General features: G+C 37.4%; 3 protein-coding genes across 3 annotated transcripts; 1 reads left to right on the top strand and 2 right to left on the bottom strand.

Moving 5' to 3' along the window:
- Window positions 1-634: 634 nt before the first annotated feature.
- LOC134648358 (sodium/potassium-transporting ATPase subunit beta-2-like) lies at window positions 635-10387 on the bottom strand. Its single transcript, XM_063502876.1, has 7 exons — window positions 10137-10387; window positions 8717-8829; window positions 7583-7727; window positions 5251-5434; window positions 4109-4214; window positions 2344-2512; window positions 635-987 (listed from the first exon to the last, which is right to left on the bottom strand). The coding sequence occupies exons 1-7, from the start codon at window positions 10285-10287 to the stop codon at window positions 884-886; spliced, it is 972 nt and encodes a 323-aa protein (XP_063358946.1). The 5' UTR covers window positions 10288-10387; the 3' UTR covers window positions 635-883.
- Window positions 10388-12523: 2136 nt separating this feature from the next.
- On the top strand, window positions 12524-13655 carry LOC134648529 (ER membrane protein complex subunit 5). The gene is made up of 3 exons (XM_063503051.1): window positions 12524-12691; window positions 12769-12821; window positions 13387-13655. Exons 1-3 carry the CDS (start codon window positions 12613-12615, stop codon window positions 13606-13608), a joined length of 354 nt encoding a protein of 117 aa, XP_063359121.1. The 5' UTR covers window positions 12524-12612; the 3' UTR covers window positions 13609-13655.
- Window positions 13656-15582: 1927 nt separating this feature from the next.
- Window positions 15583-16512, bottom strand: LOC134648528 (probable H/ACA ribonucleoprotein complex subunit 1). Its single transcript, XM_063503050.1, has one exon. It carries the CDS (start codon window positions 16381-16383, stop codon window positions 15694-15696), a length of 690 nt encoding a protein of 229 aa, XP_063359120.1. The 5' UTR covers window positions 16384-16512; the 3' UTR covers window positions 15583-15693.
- Window positions 16513-17199: the final 687 nt, after the last annotated feature.

Here is a 17199-nt window from a genome sequence, read left to right as displayed (position 1 = left end):
CAGCCGTAAAAATCTTAGCATCAGCCTTATATTGATAAAATATATTTCTTTAAAAACATCATATTTCATGCTAAGTAACAGAAAATAGTCAAATATTGTACCGGAAATGCTAGTCCCGAAAATCCCGAAAGAACTGGGATTTTGATTTTTAAATTCCGGTTCTTTGCTTGGCTCTAAATCCCGGGAATTCCCGGTACTTTCGGTTCCGGTATTTCCCGGGAGCAAACCCTAGCTAGTTCAATATAAAAATCTAGAAAGGCAAAGATGTGGTCATTTCTTTAGGTTATTTTCTACGGTCGGTGGGTCTACTGCTATTACATACATACAATAAAAACAAATTGGCGTTTGTTATAAAATACACAATTCAAATTAAAATGGACGATAGTTCACAGGCACTTCAGCTTAAATAACATCATATAATATCAAAACATCATGGACGGAGTCGTAATAAGTGTATAAAAATATGTCTTAATGCTTATTTAGATTAAAATGCTTATTATTGCTATGGAAATGTATGTATATAAATGCTAGCTGATATATGAGGAGATTCATTAATTATTTATAAGCCATTTTTGTGTCGGTCTACTGAAAAGACCATTAGGTCTACTGAGTACTTTTCCTTTTAAAAGTTGATGTTTACATATAGTTTACAAGATTTCCAAGTACTATGGAATGGATAATCTATGGTCTTTTCAGTAGACCGGATGAGAAGACTTAAAATGACGTTTTAATTCATTTTAGGCATTTAATTTGAAGTATTTTTATAGGTCTTCTAAAAGCAAACTTGGTCTTTTGAGAATACCGTGTCAGTATCGTGATTTCCCTAAATCTAGAAGTCAAATTGATTTGCTATTTTCTTACTTGTACTAGTAGCTGGTATTGTCTACTCGATCATAATTTCAAAATGGACGATCCCCTGTCTTTCTTTCCTGTTATAGACAATGTTCTTCGCCCACGCTCGGCACTCGACGTTGATTACTATACCAGCTGAAAACATAATTAAAATGTAAAAGTTTACCAAACCTTGTTTTATGTTATGCCAAATACTAAAATGAGCAAATGACAGTTTGACGCCACCTTGTACAAAAGGATCTGTTATTTTATTAAAAATATTAGTTATTACGGGATATCGGATATAATCATACAAGGCACGATACTTATATTAATAAACATTACATAAGTTACACGATAAGGCGAGTATGCGTGAATAATTTCTAATTCAATGTCAAATAATACATACTTCTATTAGGTATTTTAGTCTCGGTTTCCAGATAATGTTTTTAGTAATAGGGTATTGTACTAACCGCTACTACTCGTTTGCTCATCTGCTACTCATGTTAGCTAAAGCTCTGATATTTTTTTGAGCATTGAAATCGTCAAAAATAGATGACGTAATTTATGAACAGCCCCTTTGTACTTCTTACAAGTTTTATGTTATTTTTTAATGTCTTTTTGTACAATAAAGAGTACTACAACTACTTTCACAATTTCCCCATACTATAATGCCGTAACGCAGAACTCACTCGACACAACCCTGATACGCATTCAAATTCAAACTAAGATTCTGTCAATCTGTAGTCAATCTACCGCCCCGGGGTGAGGTTATTTCTTTCTAGGCGGGATGCGTGGCCTATCTACATCAAATAAGTTATTATAATGTTTGTACTTACTTCGGTATCATCTTGGGTCGTCCCATTCGTTTTTCGTCAAGTTCTTAAATTAGTCCTATTCTGCTTTCGTCACTCGTCATTCTACATTGAAAGCCACCGACGATTGTGACGAATGTAGAATGAGTGACGAAAGCAGAATAGGACTAATTTAAGAGCCAACAGGAGCTGAGATTTAAATATTTTAGGTAAATATACCCGTCTCGCTAACGGAAGCGGCTCCTAAAACTAGTGCGATAAGGACAAGGCGAAAAATCCTGCGTAAAAATCTCAAATATCGAGGTTTCGTACTCGACTGTTTCCTCCTCCAAAACTTAACCAATCGTAACCAAATTTGGAAATCTAAATGATTATGAAATTATGTGTCGGACCGTTTTGCTTTTTTGGCTAATTGATATCAGTTTTGAATACCACGCCTCTCATTGCGGCATAGTCAATTAGGCCATTTTGGCCATTTTTGAAGGGCTCCAGCGCCTTAAAAAACAAAAATATAAAGCAAAACGGTCCGACACAGATATTGACAATATTAATCTGTGTTAAAAAAATCATTGCTCTAGCTTCAAAACCCACGGAGGAAACAGTCGAGTACGTTTGTATGGAGAAATGACTACTCCTGTTGGCTCTTAAGAACTTGACGAAAAACGAATGGGACGACCCAAGATGATGCCCTCCTTACTTCTAGGTCTCTTTAGATAGAGTGCGACCAGTGGACTGAGATAGCCCTCGGCGTTTTCGAACGGGTAGTAGTATCCGGGGAACCCGCGGTGCGGGAGGTACTGCACGGGCCCGATGTTTTCGCGGTCGGCGGGCGTCTCGCCCTGGCACGATATCCAAATCATGTTCGTCTAGAAATAACCGACGTTTTGTTAAATATGGTTTATAATAAATAAAATAAAAATAAAAATCATTTAATTCAGAAAACAGGTTCCATAATTTGGTTAGTAACTATTAACTATTAACTTAAGACCTATGTTAGAGATATAAAAATAATAAATAAAAAATACACACAAATCACAAAATTTTACAAATTAAAAAATTAAAACAAAAGATGCGACTCTCCCCCCCCCCCCCCCCTCTGCCGCCTCATGCATCCCATCCCATTTATGGTTTAAGATGTTTATTTCTCAAAAGATTACAAGAATAATCACTTCCTGAGAAATACATGTTTACACTAACATAATACTAAGGAGAGGATAATTAATCATTATACAAAAATTACACAATTCTAAACAACTAAGTATACAACTATCTAAAACTATGATATTACTTATTAAATATAAAGCGGGTAGATATAAGCAACGAGACATGCATGCGCTGCTACTAAGTAGCATTATAACAGGATCGGTTAAACAAGACTGGTATCTAGTGGTTAACCGTCGGTTACGATCGGTGGGTTAATTACATTAACATTATAGTTTACACAAACATAATATTTTTGTATATATTTATCATTGTTTTTATATGTTTTTTTAAATGTTATAGAGTTTTAGCGTTACCTATAATTATATTATATTTTATTTGAGTTTTACAAAGCTATAAATTAAAAATCAAGGTAAATGTTAAAAATATACTGTTTAAGCGCCTTTTTGAACATTTTCATGGATTTTGCGTCTTTAATATATCTGAGTTCAAACTGTGAAGAAGTAACATACAAACCCAAACCACAGAATAAATGAGGGGTACACGGAAAGAACATATCTAGTCACATTTTAAGTGATCGCGATTTTAAAATTTGGAACAATTTCAAAATGTATGTTAATTTCGTAACCAGGTTTTTTCAACTAAAAAAAGTTGTGATTATAGATATTGTACAGTGATAGCAAAAAATATAACTACAGTAGAAACCGCTTATTATGACATCGAAGTGAAGAGACAAACACGTCATACTAAGCGGATGTCATATAAAGCATAGTTGTACGACTTCTTATTTTTGTTAAGTTTTCCGAATTAATCTCAAAATTCTTTGTGAGAAATGAGATTTATTAAACTTGTAACAAATATCAACTTGTTACTGAGGATCAAAACTAAAATACCTTACACACCACGAACGCACCAATCGTCCTCGCAGGGAAAGCCGTGGTGACGGCCACGAAAACCAGCCAATGTGTCATTATAACCGGACATTATATCATGGAAATAGGATTTTTAGGTCATAGTAAGCGATTTGTCACTATAAGCGAAGTCATCTTATCCGAATTTGTCACAAAGAATTTTCTATGAAAACCAAACTTCGCACAGTAATTACGTCATAGTAAGCGGTTGGTCAGTATATTAGCGGTGTCATAATAAACGGATTCTACTGTACCATAAAATGCAAGTTTGGTTCATTTAAATACGAAAAACCTAGAAATTTAAGAGTGACTCAGGAGACCGTAACCATAGCAACGTGTAACAAGAAAAAGTTGATTAACCCACATATACATATGTATGTGAATACATACATGGTTGTTAGCACTGGATAGGCCCCTGATATGTTGCTGCAGATCCTCGGGCATGTCCGGAGGCAATTCGTGTGGCTCATAGAACACCGGCCTCCATCCGTATATTCTGGAATAATAAGCTCGGTAAGCTCATGAAGGCTTGTAAGGCATTTCTGGCATAAAATGTTTTTTTAGGGTTCCGTACCTCAAAAGGAAAAAAGCGGCCAAGTGCGAGTCGGACTCGCCCATGAAGGGTTCCGTATTTAGGCGATTTAAGACGTATAAAAAAAAAACTACTTACTAGATCTCGTTCAAACCAATTTTCGGTGGAAGTTTACATGGTAATGTACATCATATATTTTTTTTTGTTTTATCATTCTCTTATTTTAGAAGTTACAGGGGGAGGACACACATTTTACCACTTTGGAAGTGTCTCTCGCGCAAACTATTCAGTTTAGAAAAAAATGATATTAGAAACCTCAATATCATTTTTGAAGACCTATCCATAGATACCCCACACGTATGGGCTTGATGAAAAAAAAATTTTTGAGTTTCAGTTCGAAGTATGGGGAACCCCAAAAATTTATTGTTTTTTTTTTCTATTTTTGTGTGAAAATCTTAATGCGGTTCACAGAATACATCTACTTACCAAGTTTCAACAGTATAGTTCTTATAGTTTCGGAGAAAAGTGGCTGTGACATACGGACGGACAGACAGACGGACAGACAGACAGACAGACAGACATGACGAATCTATAAAGGTTCCGTTTTTTGCCATTTGGCTACGGAACCCTAAAAACGGAACCCTTATAGGAACACTTGTGCGTCTGTATGTCTGTCCGATCATTCCCTCCCCCCCTTTATCACCGAAACTACCGATTCTAACATTTTGAAAAATACACAAAATAGTTCTTTACCTATAGATGACAGGAAAACCTATCAGCGGTATCAGAAATGTGCAGTCCAGCGTGAGTCGGACTTAATACCATGCACCCAATACTGCCACTACTGCATGGACTCTTCCTTGTTTGCAATAAAGAATTTGAGTATTGAGTATTGAGTATTGAATGCACCCTTGGAACGCGAGTCCGACTCGCACTTGGCCGGTTTTTTTTGCTTTTAGCGTAGGGTATTTTTTTTTTAATTTAATAGTTATGGACTTACTTGTTAAGCTTCAAGAAGATGCAAGGCGAACTCTTGTGGAACGAGAAGTGGTTTTCCTCGGTGCAGGGCTCGTATCCACTGCGTATGTCTACGTCGCAGAACTTGCCGGGCGGAGGCGATCTATTCCAGTCACAGTCGAAGATGTTCTGACCGGCGCCGGCCGTTTGACCCTTGCGCTTGTAATCTGCAAAAAAATAAATGAGGTGAAATAATGGGTTTGGAGAAGTTTCAACCCACTTCAGGAGGTTCTCAATAAGTCATTAGGTCATTACCATTAGGATTTGTTCATTATTTATTTTAACTAGTGATGTACCGACTATTGATTTGGCCGACTAGCCGACTAGCCGACTAATCGGCGCTCGGATGGCCGATTAGTCGGCCGACTAGTCGGCTAGTCGGCCAGATCATTAGTTTGGTCTAAGTTCGGTCCAAATGCACTAAAAAACAATCGTTTTACCACTTTCGTCGCGCTATTTATCATAGGTTATAGGTTATAGGTATTCGCGGGCTTGGTTTCCGCAACTCGACGTCATATTATTGCGATTTATCATATAGTAACGCTAAAAATTAAATAAAAAAACCCTAAGGTTATATTTCATACGGCGACCGCACAATCGGACATAAAAAAGCGACCCAATTCGTAAGCACCCTAAATAAAAAAATGGGTAAAATCATAGAAGTATATGTAAAAATCTTATGAAAATATGTGCTGTTTATTTCTTTTTGCCCTGTTTTTCTGTCACTTATAAAGTGCCGACTAATCGGCCATTTTTACCGACTAGTCGCAGACTAATCGCCGACTAGGCGACTATAAATGAGGCCGGATAGTCGGCTTTCCCGACTAGTCGGCGACTAGTCGGTACATCCCTAATTTTAACCCTTTGAAGGCCACGCCATTAATTAATACCCGCCATCGTAAACCTTATTGGAATCTAATGGATTAGGGCGTCCGCTAGCTGGCGCGGGTGCGCGGAGCAAGTGAGCGGCTTGATGAAAAATAGATAAGATAAGATAAGATAAAGATAAAAGATAGTTTATTCAAGTAGGCATAATTACAATGCGCTTATGAACGTCAAATAAAGCTAGGTAGACCGGCTCCAACCCTACACCTCTGCCCCGAGAAGATTTAAATCCCCCCTCAATTGGAGGAGGGTATCCCAATATGGGACCGGCAACAAACTCGGCGGGACACATCTTTTCAAAAAAAAATTTACATCTTATAATTAACATGCATTACGAGAAAATAAGGAAAAAGAAATAGTATGAGCGTTGCTAACTGACGCGGCCGCATGCGGTGGATTTTACCTACAATGGCACCCGTGCGCCCGCTCCGTGCACCCGCACACGCTAGCGGACGCCCCATGTCTTTTATATTATCCTCATAAGACCCAGAGTCAGATTTGCAGTTTTGAATTTGGAACCTTCTTTTATTCCATTATAGTTCAAAATGTGATTTCAAATTGTCCTTTTAAAAGGAACTCGGGACTTAGGAGGATATGTTCCCCAATGTTACTAAGACGGTTGGACCGATTTTGAAAAGGGTGAAGGTTCACCAAAGATGTTCAGTCGTCAAATAAGCGTCAATATCTGTGATAGATGATATTCGATACATTGCTAACTATAGAGTATGTACCGCATCCGTACTAATGTATTTAACGAAAATTGCATGCAAATATTGAACCGTCTCAATGGGGCTTATTAAGAGCGTCAAATTTCTCCTCATTACCCTATTTTAATTTCTCACCGTATACACAGTGAGCAGCAAAAGTTGATAAGCGGGCGAGGTGTCAAAAATTACCTTGACGCACTCTTATTCTCTTAACAATAAAGTCGCGTGAAGATAATTTTGAACACCTCGGCCACTTAAATAGCAACTAATAATAATAAGCTGCTTGCTCACCTTTAAAAAACAATGCAAAATATTACTATTTAACAAACAGGCTGAAGCGGCGAACCTAAGATAAATAAAATAAGTATCTGGCTAAATCACCTGGTTAAAGTACTATATTTTCCACTCTTTCGTTCACTTTAATTTAGTTTAAGACATGTTGATGTTAAAACGCGGTTTACATATAATTGATTTGTGGAGGTGCGAAGGGAATTTGGTTCTGGCTGAAAAACAGCGCTGAAGTGTCACCCATGTGGGTGGGCATTTTCAGCATCATGCTGACGCCAAAACCGTTTGCCACATCATTTAGAAATAATTATAACTTATACTTAATATTATTAGAATAGTTAGTTTAAGTTAGTTAGTTTATATTTTGTACTTTTTTTGTGGCAATAAAGCATTTTCATTTCATTTCAACTATTGCTGCTAACTGTATTGTATTACCTGATAGGAATTTCTTGAGCGCGTCCTCCCAGTACTTGTAGCTATCGTAGCCGGTGCCCTTATACCAGATGAGGGTGCTCCGAACGTCCGGGGGCAGGGGCCGGAAGCCGAGCCCGGGGCTGGTGCCGATCACGCTGTACTCTTGCTGAAATTAAATTATTAAATCATTTCAGTTTGGTTATATCGGGCACAGACCACCTAACTACTAGAATGAGCACAAAAAAGTTGAGTGGAAATAACATAAAAAAATCAAAATTAAAAAGTGCGTTAGCATGGTCCCATTTTTATCGTCTTTCGTGTCATGAGTCACTTTCACACTCGCATACTTATCAGAACGTGACAGCCATGGTGACAAACGATAGAGGCAACCAACGCCGTATATGTGCATAAACCCAATAATATAGAGCTTTAAAGTTGTCTAGAAATCACTTGCAGTTTAATTTATTTTTGAGTAATCTATGAGAATACATTAAGAACCGGAGTTTGCTAGACTAAACTAGACCTTATACCTTCGCAATAAAGTTAATACAGGTGTAATTGCTGTCTATCCCTTTAGCGGGCATAAGGGTGTCAGACTTTATGCAAAATAGCAGGATTCGAAAGGATAATTATCAATGATATTTATCTTGATAATTATTGTGATTTTTATGCCTAATAATTATCGATTTGATAATAACCTCAGATTTAAAACCTAAAATATAAAAAAAGCCCCAAAATATTATTTTTATACTATCAAAGTATAATATCCGATATTTATCGGATAGTTATCAAAGACTATAATTATCAGGATAATTTCGAACCCTGTAAAATAGAGCCCTATCACTTTGCAATAAAGGTCAATACCAAAATGGGAAATATGTTCCGTCTGGCCACAGACAAGACATCCTCTAGACTGAGCATAGTAACGCTACCCCCCTCTGCCACTTATACGGTAGTTTTACTCCATCTTCGAGTCAATCCCGTGCCGTGATTGGTCCGTGTCTTTGAACGGACCAATCACGGCACGGGATTCGCTCACCTCGTCCCCCCCGCACCCCCGTATTTTTGGCAGCATCGGTTTCATGAAATAATTGCTCTAAACTCCGACTAGAGGATTCCTAGTCTATGTGTCTGGCTCATGAAGGGTTATGGTACCTGCAACCGCGGCACTCGGGGGTTGATGAACTGCTGCAGGAAGGTGGTCATGCAGATCGCGAACAACAGCACCAGAGACGAGTAGAAGACAAGGTAGAACAGCAGGAGTTTACCTGTGGACAAGTTCGTGTTTAGGAAAATAAATATACGCAATTAAAATTGTATTAAGCTCCCTCCACACTCGTGCGCGAATCGCAGCGCGAAGCCACGAACGCGAGTGTGGAGTCGAGTTCGCAGATCTGTGAAATCGATTCCACACTCGGGTTCGCGGCTTCGCGCCGCGATTCGCGCACGAGTGTGGAGGGGCTTTGTGGCTGCAAACTTCTAGCTTTGATAGGTATATGAAAAGTTCAATATTAAAACTATTTTGTATGTCCAGTCTGGTCTGCTTCATCAACAAAATATTTGTAAACTAAATGGCCAAGAGTTGATTATAAACTGAAATATGCTAAAGAAATATGACCAATCAAGAGTGAAGTATGTAGTGGAAAACACAAATCAAAATATTAGATAAAATAATTTGATTTTTTCCCTAAATTGTCAAGACTTCATGACCGTCATGTTTGTTGACAGATTCTGTAATAGCTGAAATTGTGTAAAAGTATATTTATCACAAGTAGAATCCATGTCTAGTACAATGTTTACATAAGCCCCCCTCCATTTGACCCCCTGTCTGGCCTCTGATTAATCAGCTTAAGAGGCTTCTTCTAATTGGATTCTTACACAAGTAAATCTTATTAATCCTATTTATTTATCATGGTTCATGTAACCCCAAGCGTTGAGAGCCTAGTGGTAAGGACCTCCAACCCCAAGGGGTCAACCACTTTCAACAATTAAGATTATGCATTTTTCCTGTGAACATGATAAAAGAAATGGACTTTATTATGGTGGAAATATTCACTATGTTGGGTATGGTCTTGGTAGCTCAGATGGCAGAGCACTGTACTAGTGCTCCAGTGGTCATGAGTTCAAGTGTTTCTAAGCTTAATGGCATTGTTCGCAGACTTTTCTACAAAATTAATTTATCCTTATATCCTCTACTTCTTAAAATTTGTATTAAAACCTAATATAATAAATGTATATTAAAACCTAATATACATTTTAAAGTAGGTACATATTGTTTTTTTTATCATAATAAGTACAAAAAAAAACCGAATTAATTAACAATGAAAGGAAACCTTCAACAAAACCATAGAACAGTTATGAACTAATTGAGAATAAAAGACGACCCATCTGGGTCATCAGCTAAATTGTTTACGAACGGTGTAACCTGACACAAAGTTTTTGTAAAGGTAAGCCACACCCTCATTGTTTTTTAACTAATTGACCATTAAACAACACATAAAGTATACTCCCCTGTTAAAACTAACTTAAGTACACGGTAGTAGTTGTATGTTAAAGTACTAAAATCAAAACTTACCCCAACCCTTCAGCGATCTTCCCTTGGATGCATTTTTATCGAGAAAATGTGAATGCTTTCGTGAAAAGAAATCGCTGCCACTACGCACCCCCTGGAATCTGGAGGGTTTTCTTTCAATTTCAAATTCTTCTAGCTTTGGATTTCGAGACATTGTTATGTTATTAACTTAATACACTATTTCATAAAAGGCCGGAATAAACAATAAAAATAATACGCCCAGCAGCGGCGTTGTCCCAACCGCTTTTCGTGGACGTGACAGAACCAAAGAGTATTAAAGCCCTTGCTACACGGTCACCGACAAGCCCCCAGACCGCGTGGCCTTGGTCCGTCCCGGACCGTGTAGACAGTTGTTTACAACAAAATTTGACCAAAACTGACCAAGGACAGACCAAGGTCAGACGGTTAGAAGGCTTGTCGGCGACCGTGTAGCAAGGGCTTAAATCACTACGTATTAAGAGTCGGCACTCTCGAACAAGCCTTAAACCGAATTAAGAACGTACATTGTGCCAACACACCAAATACATGTCAATACTGCCAACACAAAAAAAACAACGCTAGGGCTCGACACTTCCTACCTACCTACCTACCTACCCACCTACTACCTACCTACCTACCTACCTACCTACTGTTTATCGATATCGATAAATGTGCGATACGTGCTGTTGTACTGTACTACTGTAAAAGTAAATTTTGAAAATCAGGCGGATTAATAAAATAAATGCAAAATATAAAAATAATTTTATTTTACATAATAAAGATAAGATACAAATAGTTTTATATTTACGTAGGCATATTACAATACGCTTATGAACGTAACTAAAGCTACAATCTACTTTTAGAGCACTCCTGCAAACACTGAGTCTTGCCTGTGAAGGCTGTGAACTCCAACTTCCCACAAAGGGAAAAAGCTGTCAGGCTCATTCACTTGTAGATATTCAGAGGTTGGAGTTTCATTCAGCCTTTGTATAGGTAAATATTCCAAATCCTCATTACCTGTTACCTTTACCCATAGTCGATATCTGAAATAAAGGGATTATCGATAAGTTGTTCGCACACTATTCGTGTCTTAGGTTACCTAGTTTTTTACAAGAAGAATCTATTCACAGAATGTTTTCGTTTTAATCAAGGATTATAAACGATAAAAACTACTCCAAACTAATTAAATTAGTATCTGGTAATGACTCAAAATGAAAATATCGCACAAAAACATCAGTTTACCGACCTGTTCGAATCAAGGGGAAATCTTGCTAAAAATATATCAGAAGTAAGTTTCCTTACACGCCTGACCCCACAAACTTCACATTTTCTTAAAGATTTGTCCCCCATTTAAATAAAAGCTAAAGTTATTTGGTCTAAACACAAAAATAAACACGTAACATAACCGCTTTCACCACAATTTAGAATGACGGTAGACGTTTTACCGATCATACCAACCTAAAGAAAAGTAGGTATAATACGTCTATGTTTGAAAGCAAGTATGGTATGTGTTACCAAAATGCAACAGCAGTCATTTTAATACGATAAGATTATTTACTATGCCTCAACGTTGGTAACAAGTACGTTCCTAAGTTATCATAGTATGGGGTGTCGATGGGCTGGACAGAACTAGTGATGGACCAATGACCAATGCGGAATAAGTGTTACCGTTTTTTGACTAATTTAATTTAAATAATCCTGTCTGAAAAACGCACGGAAGAAAGAAAGAGCGCGCCGCGCTCGAAAAACGAGTCCCATATCATATTTATTAAATAATGAAATGCAAATTTAAACAGACATTTAAACCTAGGAAAACTCGTGATTGAAAGGATCATTATTATATAGTGCGTCAAGCAAATCTTGTCAGTAGCAATGTACTGCAAATTAAAGTAGGGTAACACCATGTAACACTCAAAGAGCAGAATTGCGCTAAGAAAAGCAGCAATGTACATCGACCCAAAACGTGTTTATTTTCCGCGCTTCGTACGTCAGTTCGAGTGAATTATCGTAACCTCAAATTTTAATAATGTTTACCGTCAACGAGCATGATTGTACATTGTTTGTAGGCACCTTAGCTTTGCTTGAGGTCATGCATAATCTTGGTATTTAATGGTGACAGCAGAAATTTCTCTTGAAATAGAAACGATTCAGAATGTAAACAACAAGATGATGGCTGTCATTCACGATCCACATTCCACAGATAACACACAGATGACACGCGATTTTGGAATTATTCGAACACAGTGTTGCTAACCCGCTTTTTTTCAAATTTGCCGCCTTTTACTACTGACAGGATTTGGTTGATCCAGTATATTTTCATTGATAGAATAAAAATCCAATGAAAGCAGACTAACTAAAAAAACAACTGTCAAACCATATTGTCTATTAAATTATTAAACTTCAACTCTGTCAATAAATTGAAGGAAATCGATGAAGTGATTATTATTTACTTATTTATCACGAATTCTTACTAGATTCAATCAAAAAATCATTCACAAAAATGTCATCGTCCTTCAATAAGATGATTATCATCGTTGGATTCATATCTCTATTCCATTCAGCGTTTTCTGCCGCACAACGTAAGATACCTATCACACTCAAGTTATTTTCATATTATATCCCTAAAAACCGCATACTCATTACTTGGATGTTTCAGATCGTTCATACCTAAGAATCACTGCACAAGAGTTCACCGGGCTACCTTTGGACGTAAGTATTTCAGAATTTAAAATTGTGTACCTTATCCACTAGTTAACTACCCAAAGAATGTCTTAAAATATCACTTCTTAGCTATAAGACCTCCTAAAGAACACAATAAAGACTTAAACTCTGACCACGCTAACTTTGCAGAAACTTGACAGTAAGAAGCCATAGATATCTTTATACTAACCTATATACCACATAAGTGCTTTGGTGTTATACTGTTAACTTATGTGTACAGTTTAATAAATAAAATAAGCTCGATACTTGACGTAGCCCTTGGCATGAAAACTTAGCATGGTCTACCATTATTAATTTTTTTTTAAAGTAAAAACAATGGTCTAAAGCAGCGGTCGGCAACCTTTTAGCAGCCAAGGGCCACATAGTAGTTAATGAAGTTGACGCGGGCCGCACTTTGTTAATATTTATGACTTTATCAGACATTGTTGTTTGTCAATATTACATACAAAATAGCCAGGGAGGTTCACGGGCCGTGGGTTGCCGACCGCTGGTCTAAAGAGTCCACAAAATGTTGTATTCTATTAAAATAAAAATAAAAATTTTTTTTTTACAGATTGTTGTACAAGCAGTAACCAGCCTGTTTGCAGTAATGTGGGGAGTCCTAAATGTGGCCGGAAATCTTCGTGAGATCCACGCTGCAGCGGAGCTCAATGCAATCAAATGGGACACCCAGCGCAACCTGCCCTCATTCTACATCTTTAACCACCGGGGCAAGGCCCTGTCTGCCGAGTATCTGCCTCCTAGTAGCAAGGCAGGATTAGAACATTTAGAATAATGTAGGTTTATTATTTATTGTAAGGGTAAATAAATTGGTTAATTTATAACATCCTGTGTTGTATCTCCCGCCTCACTATTGTTTATTTATTTTGTAGTCTGACCACTTGATAGTAACTACTGTTCACTGTGGTACAGTGTTAAGAGCCCATCAAGGTGCACACTAGCGCCACTGCTAAATAATCGTGATTATTTAAATTTAACGAAATATATTTAAAAAAAGGGGGCCGCTACGTACTGTATCTTGTATTAAAGTACCTTTTGAATACATCAAACTAGTTTCTATGTTGCTGCAAGGATTAGTCAATGTATAAACTCAAAACAAAAACGGCCGTTTTAACTTTGGACGCACAGATTGACGAATCCAGCAACATAGAAACTAGTTTGATGTATTCAAAAGGTACTTTAATTAATACAAGATACAGTACGTAGCAGCCCCCTTTTTTTAAATATCTTTCGTTAAATTTAAATAATCACGATTATTTGGCAGTGGCGCTAGTGTGCACGTTGATGGGCTCTTAATTGAATCCCATAGAAATATGGTTAAGTTATGATATGATTATTGCCACATCAAAAATGAACAGATAATATAATAAAAATACTTGTAATTGTTCAGACATTGATGCAATATTTATTATAACTCAAGAAAGGTTATTTGCATTGCAAAATTGAAGCGCTTGTGATAAATTGTACAAGTTGCCTTTAGTCATACCTGGGACCTGGGCAAGTAAGAAAAGAGACAAGCTCAGGGTAGTTCACTTATATTTTAGTTTTTTTTTTTCTAGTTTAACCCTTAAATGCATGATTTTTTCTGTTTGCCCGAAATTAATATATGTGTTACGTAATTGTTTGCTGATTATGGGAAAAATGGTAAAAAAAATATAACATCGATTTTCACTGCGAAATCAGTGTTAGAAGTTGCATAGGCTAAATCATATTTATGTAAATATATAATTTTCAGTAAGAGATATATGATAAATACTACTATCATCAGAAAGGTACACTATTTGTGATACACCTATGATAGAGTTTTTAAATATAAAATAATTACTAAACCCAAAAAAACATACAATATCACATACTAAAAATCATCAAATTATGAATTTTTTCAAATTTTCTGACATATCGTCTTAAAACGAATGTAATTTTTATAAATTAAAATATTGCGTAAATTTATATAAAAAATCGGAAACTGGATTAGTTTTTCTTATGATATCACTCATTGTCATTTATTTTGGATAGCTGCATATTGAGCCACGGACCATCAAATATACGATGCATATATACATCATTATGCATTTAAGGGTTAAAAATGGTTTAGGTTGTGTTAGGTATTGTAGTTAGTTGTAGTTTTTAATTTTTTAGATATATTACTTGTTTACTTATTTAATAAAAATTAAACGATATTTTAGTTCTCTTTGAGTATCTCTTTTCTTGTGGATCTCTATTTGATGAACATTACAGAAAATTACTGTTTCTACATCCATAATTAAATAAGGGGAAGGATTTTTTCACTAAAACTAAGACAAAAATGCAAGAATAATAACTTTATTCTTAACAGTATTGGTACTTAAAATTAAGACAATAATTGGCCCTCGCCACAAAGACAGTCTACATACACTTCTCAAAATTATACTTAACCTAAAAAGTAACTACCTAAAGCTTCAACTAGGTACAACATAAATCCACAATCACTGTATTAATACACATACACAATGTACAGTATTAAAGTTGACAAGTAGTAAAATATAATATTGTGAAGTCAAATTATATCTGACTACTTCGCCCTAAACATAGAATGTACAGACTTAACATTGTAAGTCCCCAATCTGAGCTTTGAACTCTAATACAAATAAAAGAAAGCACAAATTGCCCTGAATCATACGAGGTTAAGTAATCCAAATTGGAGGTTGCCTGTCCTTAAACTAAATAAGAGGCTATTACTTATACTTTTCTCATAGATATTTTTTAAAACAACTAAAAACACATAATCATAGAATGTTTTTCATTCAGCCCTTGTGGCGAGGGCCAACAGCTCACTCTCACAGTCAATATAGTCACAATACCACTAGCGCATGTAGACATACTATCTCCGGCCGCCCCTGAAGCCACCTCCGCGGCCACCGCCACCACGCCCGAAGCCTCCACCTCGTCCACCGCCTCCGAAGCCGCCGCCACCGCCTCCGAAGCCACCGCCACCACCTCGGCCGCCGAAACCGCCGCGGCCGCCGCCTCCTCGGCCGCCAAACCCGCCGCCTCGACCACCCCCTCTTGCCCCGAAACCACCCCCACCTCTTCCACCGCCGCCCCTACCCCCTCGCCCGCCACGCTTCGCACCAGGCGGCTGCGGAAGAAACCTCTTCAACGGCAACAACTTCGCCGGATCAATATAAAACTGCTGTCCATCCTTGAAACTCTTCGCTTTTATATTTTCACCTAGCTTAACTGAAACGTAGTAGTCTCGCAGATTGCCAAAGATCTCGTCAATTTTGCCGATTTGTTCCTTGTTTTCTAGAAAAATTGGCGCGTTGAAGTAAGGTACGTCCTCAATGTCGACTTTGCAGACCAGGTCGTCCTGCACTGTCCAGCCGTAGTGCCCCAGAGGCGTCACGCTTTCAGGGGGGCCCATATCTTGCTGTCTGAAACCTCCGCCGCCGCCGCGTCCTCGGCCTCCGCCGAAGCCGCCGCGGCCTCCCCGGCCTCCGCCGCCGCCACCACCGCCTCGGCCGCCGAAGCCGCGTCCGCCACCGCCACCACCTCTACCACGGAACGACATTTTCACTAATAAACACGAAACAAAATGAAGCTAACCTCAACAAAACGCCATGCGTCGGCGAATGTCATGCGAACGAGCGTGTTTACTTTGACATTGACATTTGACAGCGTCATCGAGTTACCAGTAAATAATGAACAAATCCCGTATTAACAATAAATGAAATTAAACTTAAAATATGAGTAAATAACTTTATTAGACATGTTTAGAGTCAGATCACGCTAACATAGCAGTGATTTTGACAGCACAGTCTGCGACTGTTCAAGTGTAATTATAAACGTTATAATTTCATAGAAGTTTGTAGTTTAAAATAACTCTTGCACAGTCTGTGCTATCAAAATCATGCTTGCTCTTACTTCTAATTGGGCATAAGAGATCCAGTAGACTTTTTTCTATAATAGGTAAATATAATATATTTTTTACTCATAATCAGAAGCTCTTTGTACGGCGGTTACAAAATGGAGAGTAAGTAAAATTACTGAATTTTCTTTTCTCCTAGATCTAAAGAGCTCGTTATTCTGAGTAGGAAAAATATTAGATTTACCTACCTTAGAAAAAAAAGTTGAATGGATCTCTTCTCGCGAAAATGCCCAATTCCCTTCTACAAACAAACAACGTCGTTTACACAAATTTTCTGAGAAAATCTTAAAATATCCTTATTTTAGACATGTATATTCAATACTGGCAATACTTCCATAGACAACATATTTTTGTACATTTTTACTTGATGTTACACGTTGTCGCATAGTGTAAACTTGTCTTTACAATATTTGACAATGATTTGACAGGGTTTTTGTCTACGGTTGATTCGATTATTGT

The sequence above is a fragment of the Cydia amplana genome, chromosome 5, assembly GCF_948474715.1.
Source record: "Cydia amplana chromosome 5, ilCydAmpl1.1, whole genome shotgun sequence".
Taxonomy (NCBI): Eukaryota; Metazoa; Arthropoda; class Insecta; order Lepidoptera; family Tortricidae; genus Cydia; species Cydia amplana.
The sequence above is the reverse complement of the archived record's forward strand: the minus strand, read 5'-3'. Positions and strand labels throughout refer to the sequence as shown.

What these genes read in the sequence shown, in the direction of transcription:
- LOC134648528 (XM_063503050.1), bottom strand. Translation starts at nt 16,383, where the DNA reads ATGTCGTTCCGTGGTAGAGGTGGTGGCGGTGGCGGACGCGGCTTCGGC.
- LOC134648358 (XM_063502876.1), bottom strand. Translation starts at nt 10,287, where the DNA reads ATGTCTCGAAATCCAAAGCTAGAAGAATTTGAAATTGAAAGAAAACCC. An exon ending in AAGATCGCTGAAGGGTTGGG is followed by an intron (nt 8,830 to 10,136) that starts GTAAGTTTTGAT and finishes ACTTGTCCACAG; the next exon opens with GTAAACTCCTGCTGTTCTAC. An exon ending in TATCCAGTGCTAACAACCAT is followed by an intron (nt 2,513 to 4,108) that starts GTATGTATTCAC and finishes GGTTATTTCTAG; the next exon opens with ACGAACATGATTTGGATATC.
- LOC134648529 (XM_063503051.1), top strand. Translation starts at nt 12,613, where the DNA reads ATGTCATCGTCCTTCAATAAGATGATTATCATCGTTGGATTCATATCT. An exon ending in AGCGTTTTCTGCCGCACAAC is followed by an intron (nt 12,692 to 12,768) that starts GTAAGATACCTA and finishes TGGATGTTTCAG; the next exon opens with ATCGTTCATACCTAAGAATC. An exon ending in TCACCGGGCTACCTTTGGAC is followed by an intron (nt 12,822 to 13,386) that starts GTAAGTATTTCA and finishes TTTTTTTTACAG; the next exon opens with ATTGTTGTACAAGCAGTAAC.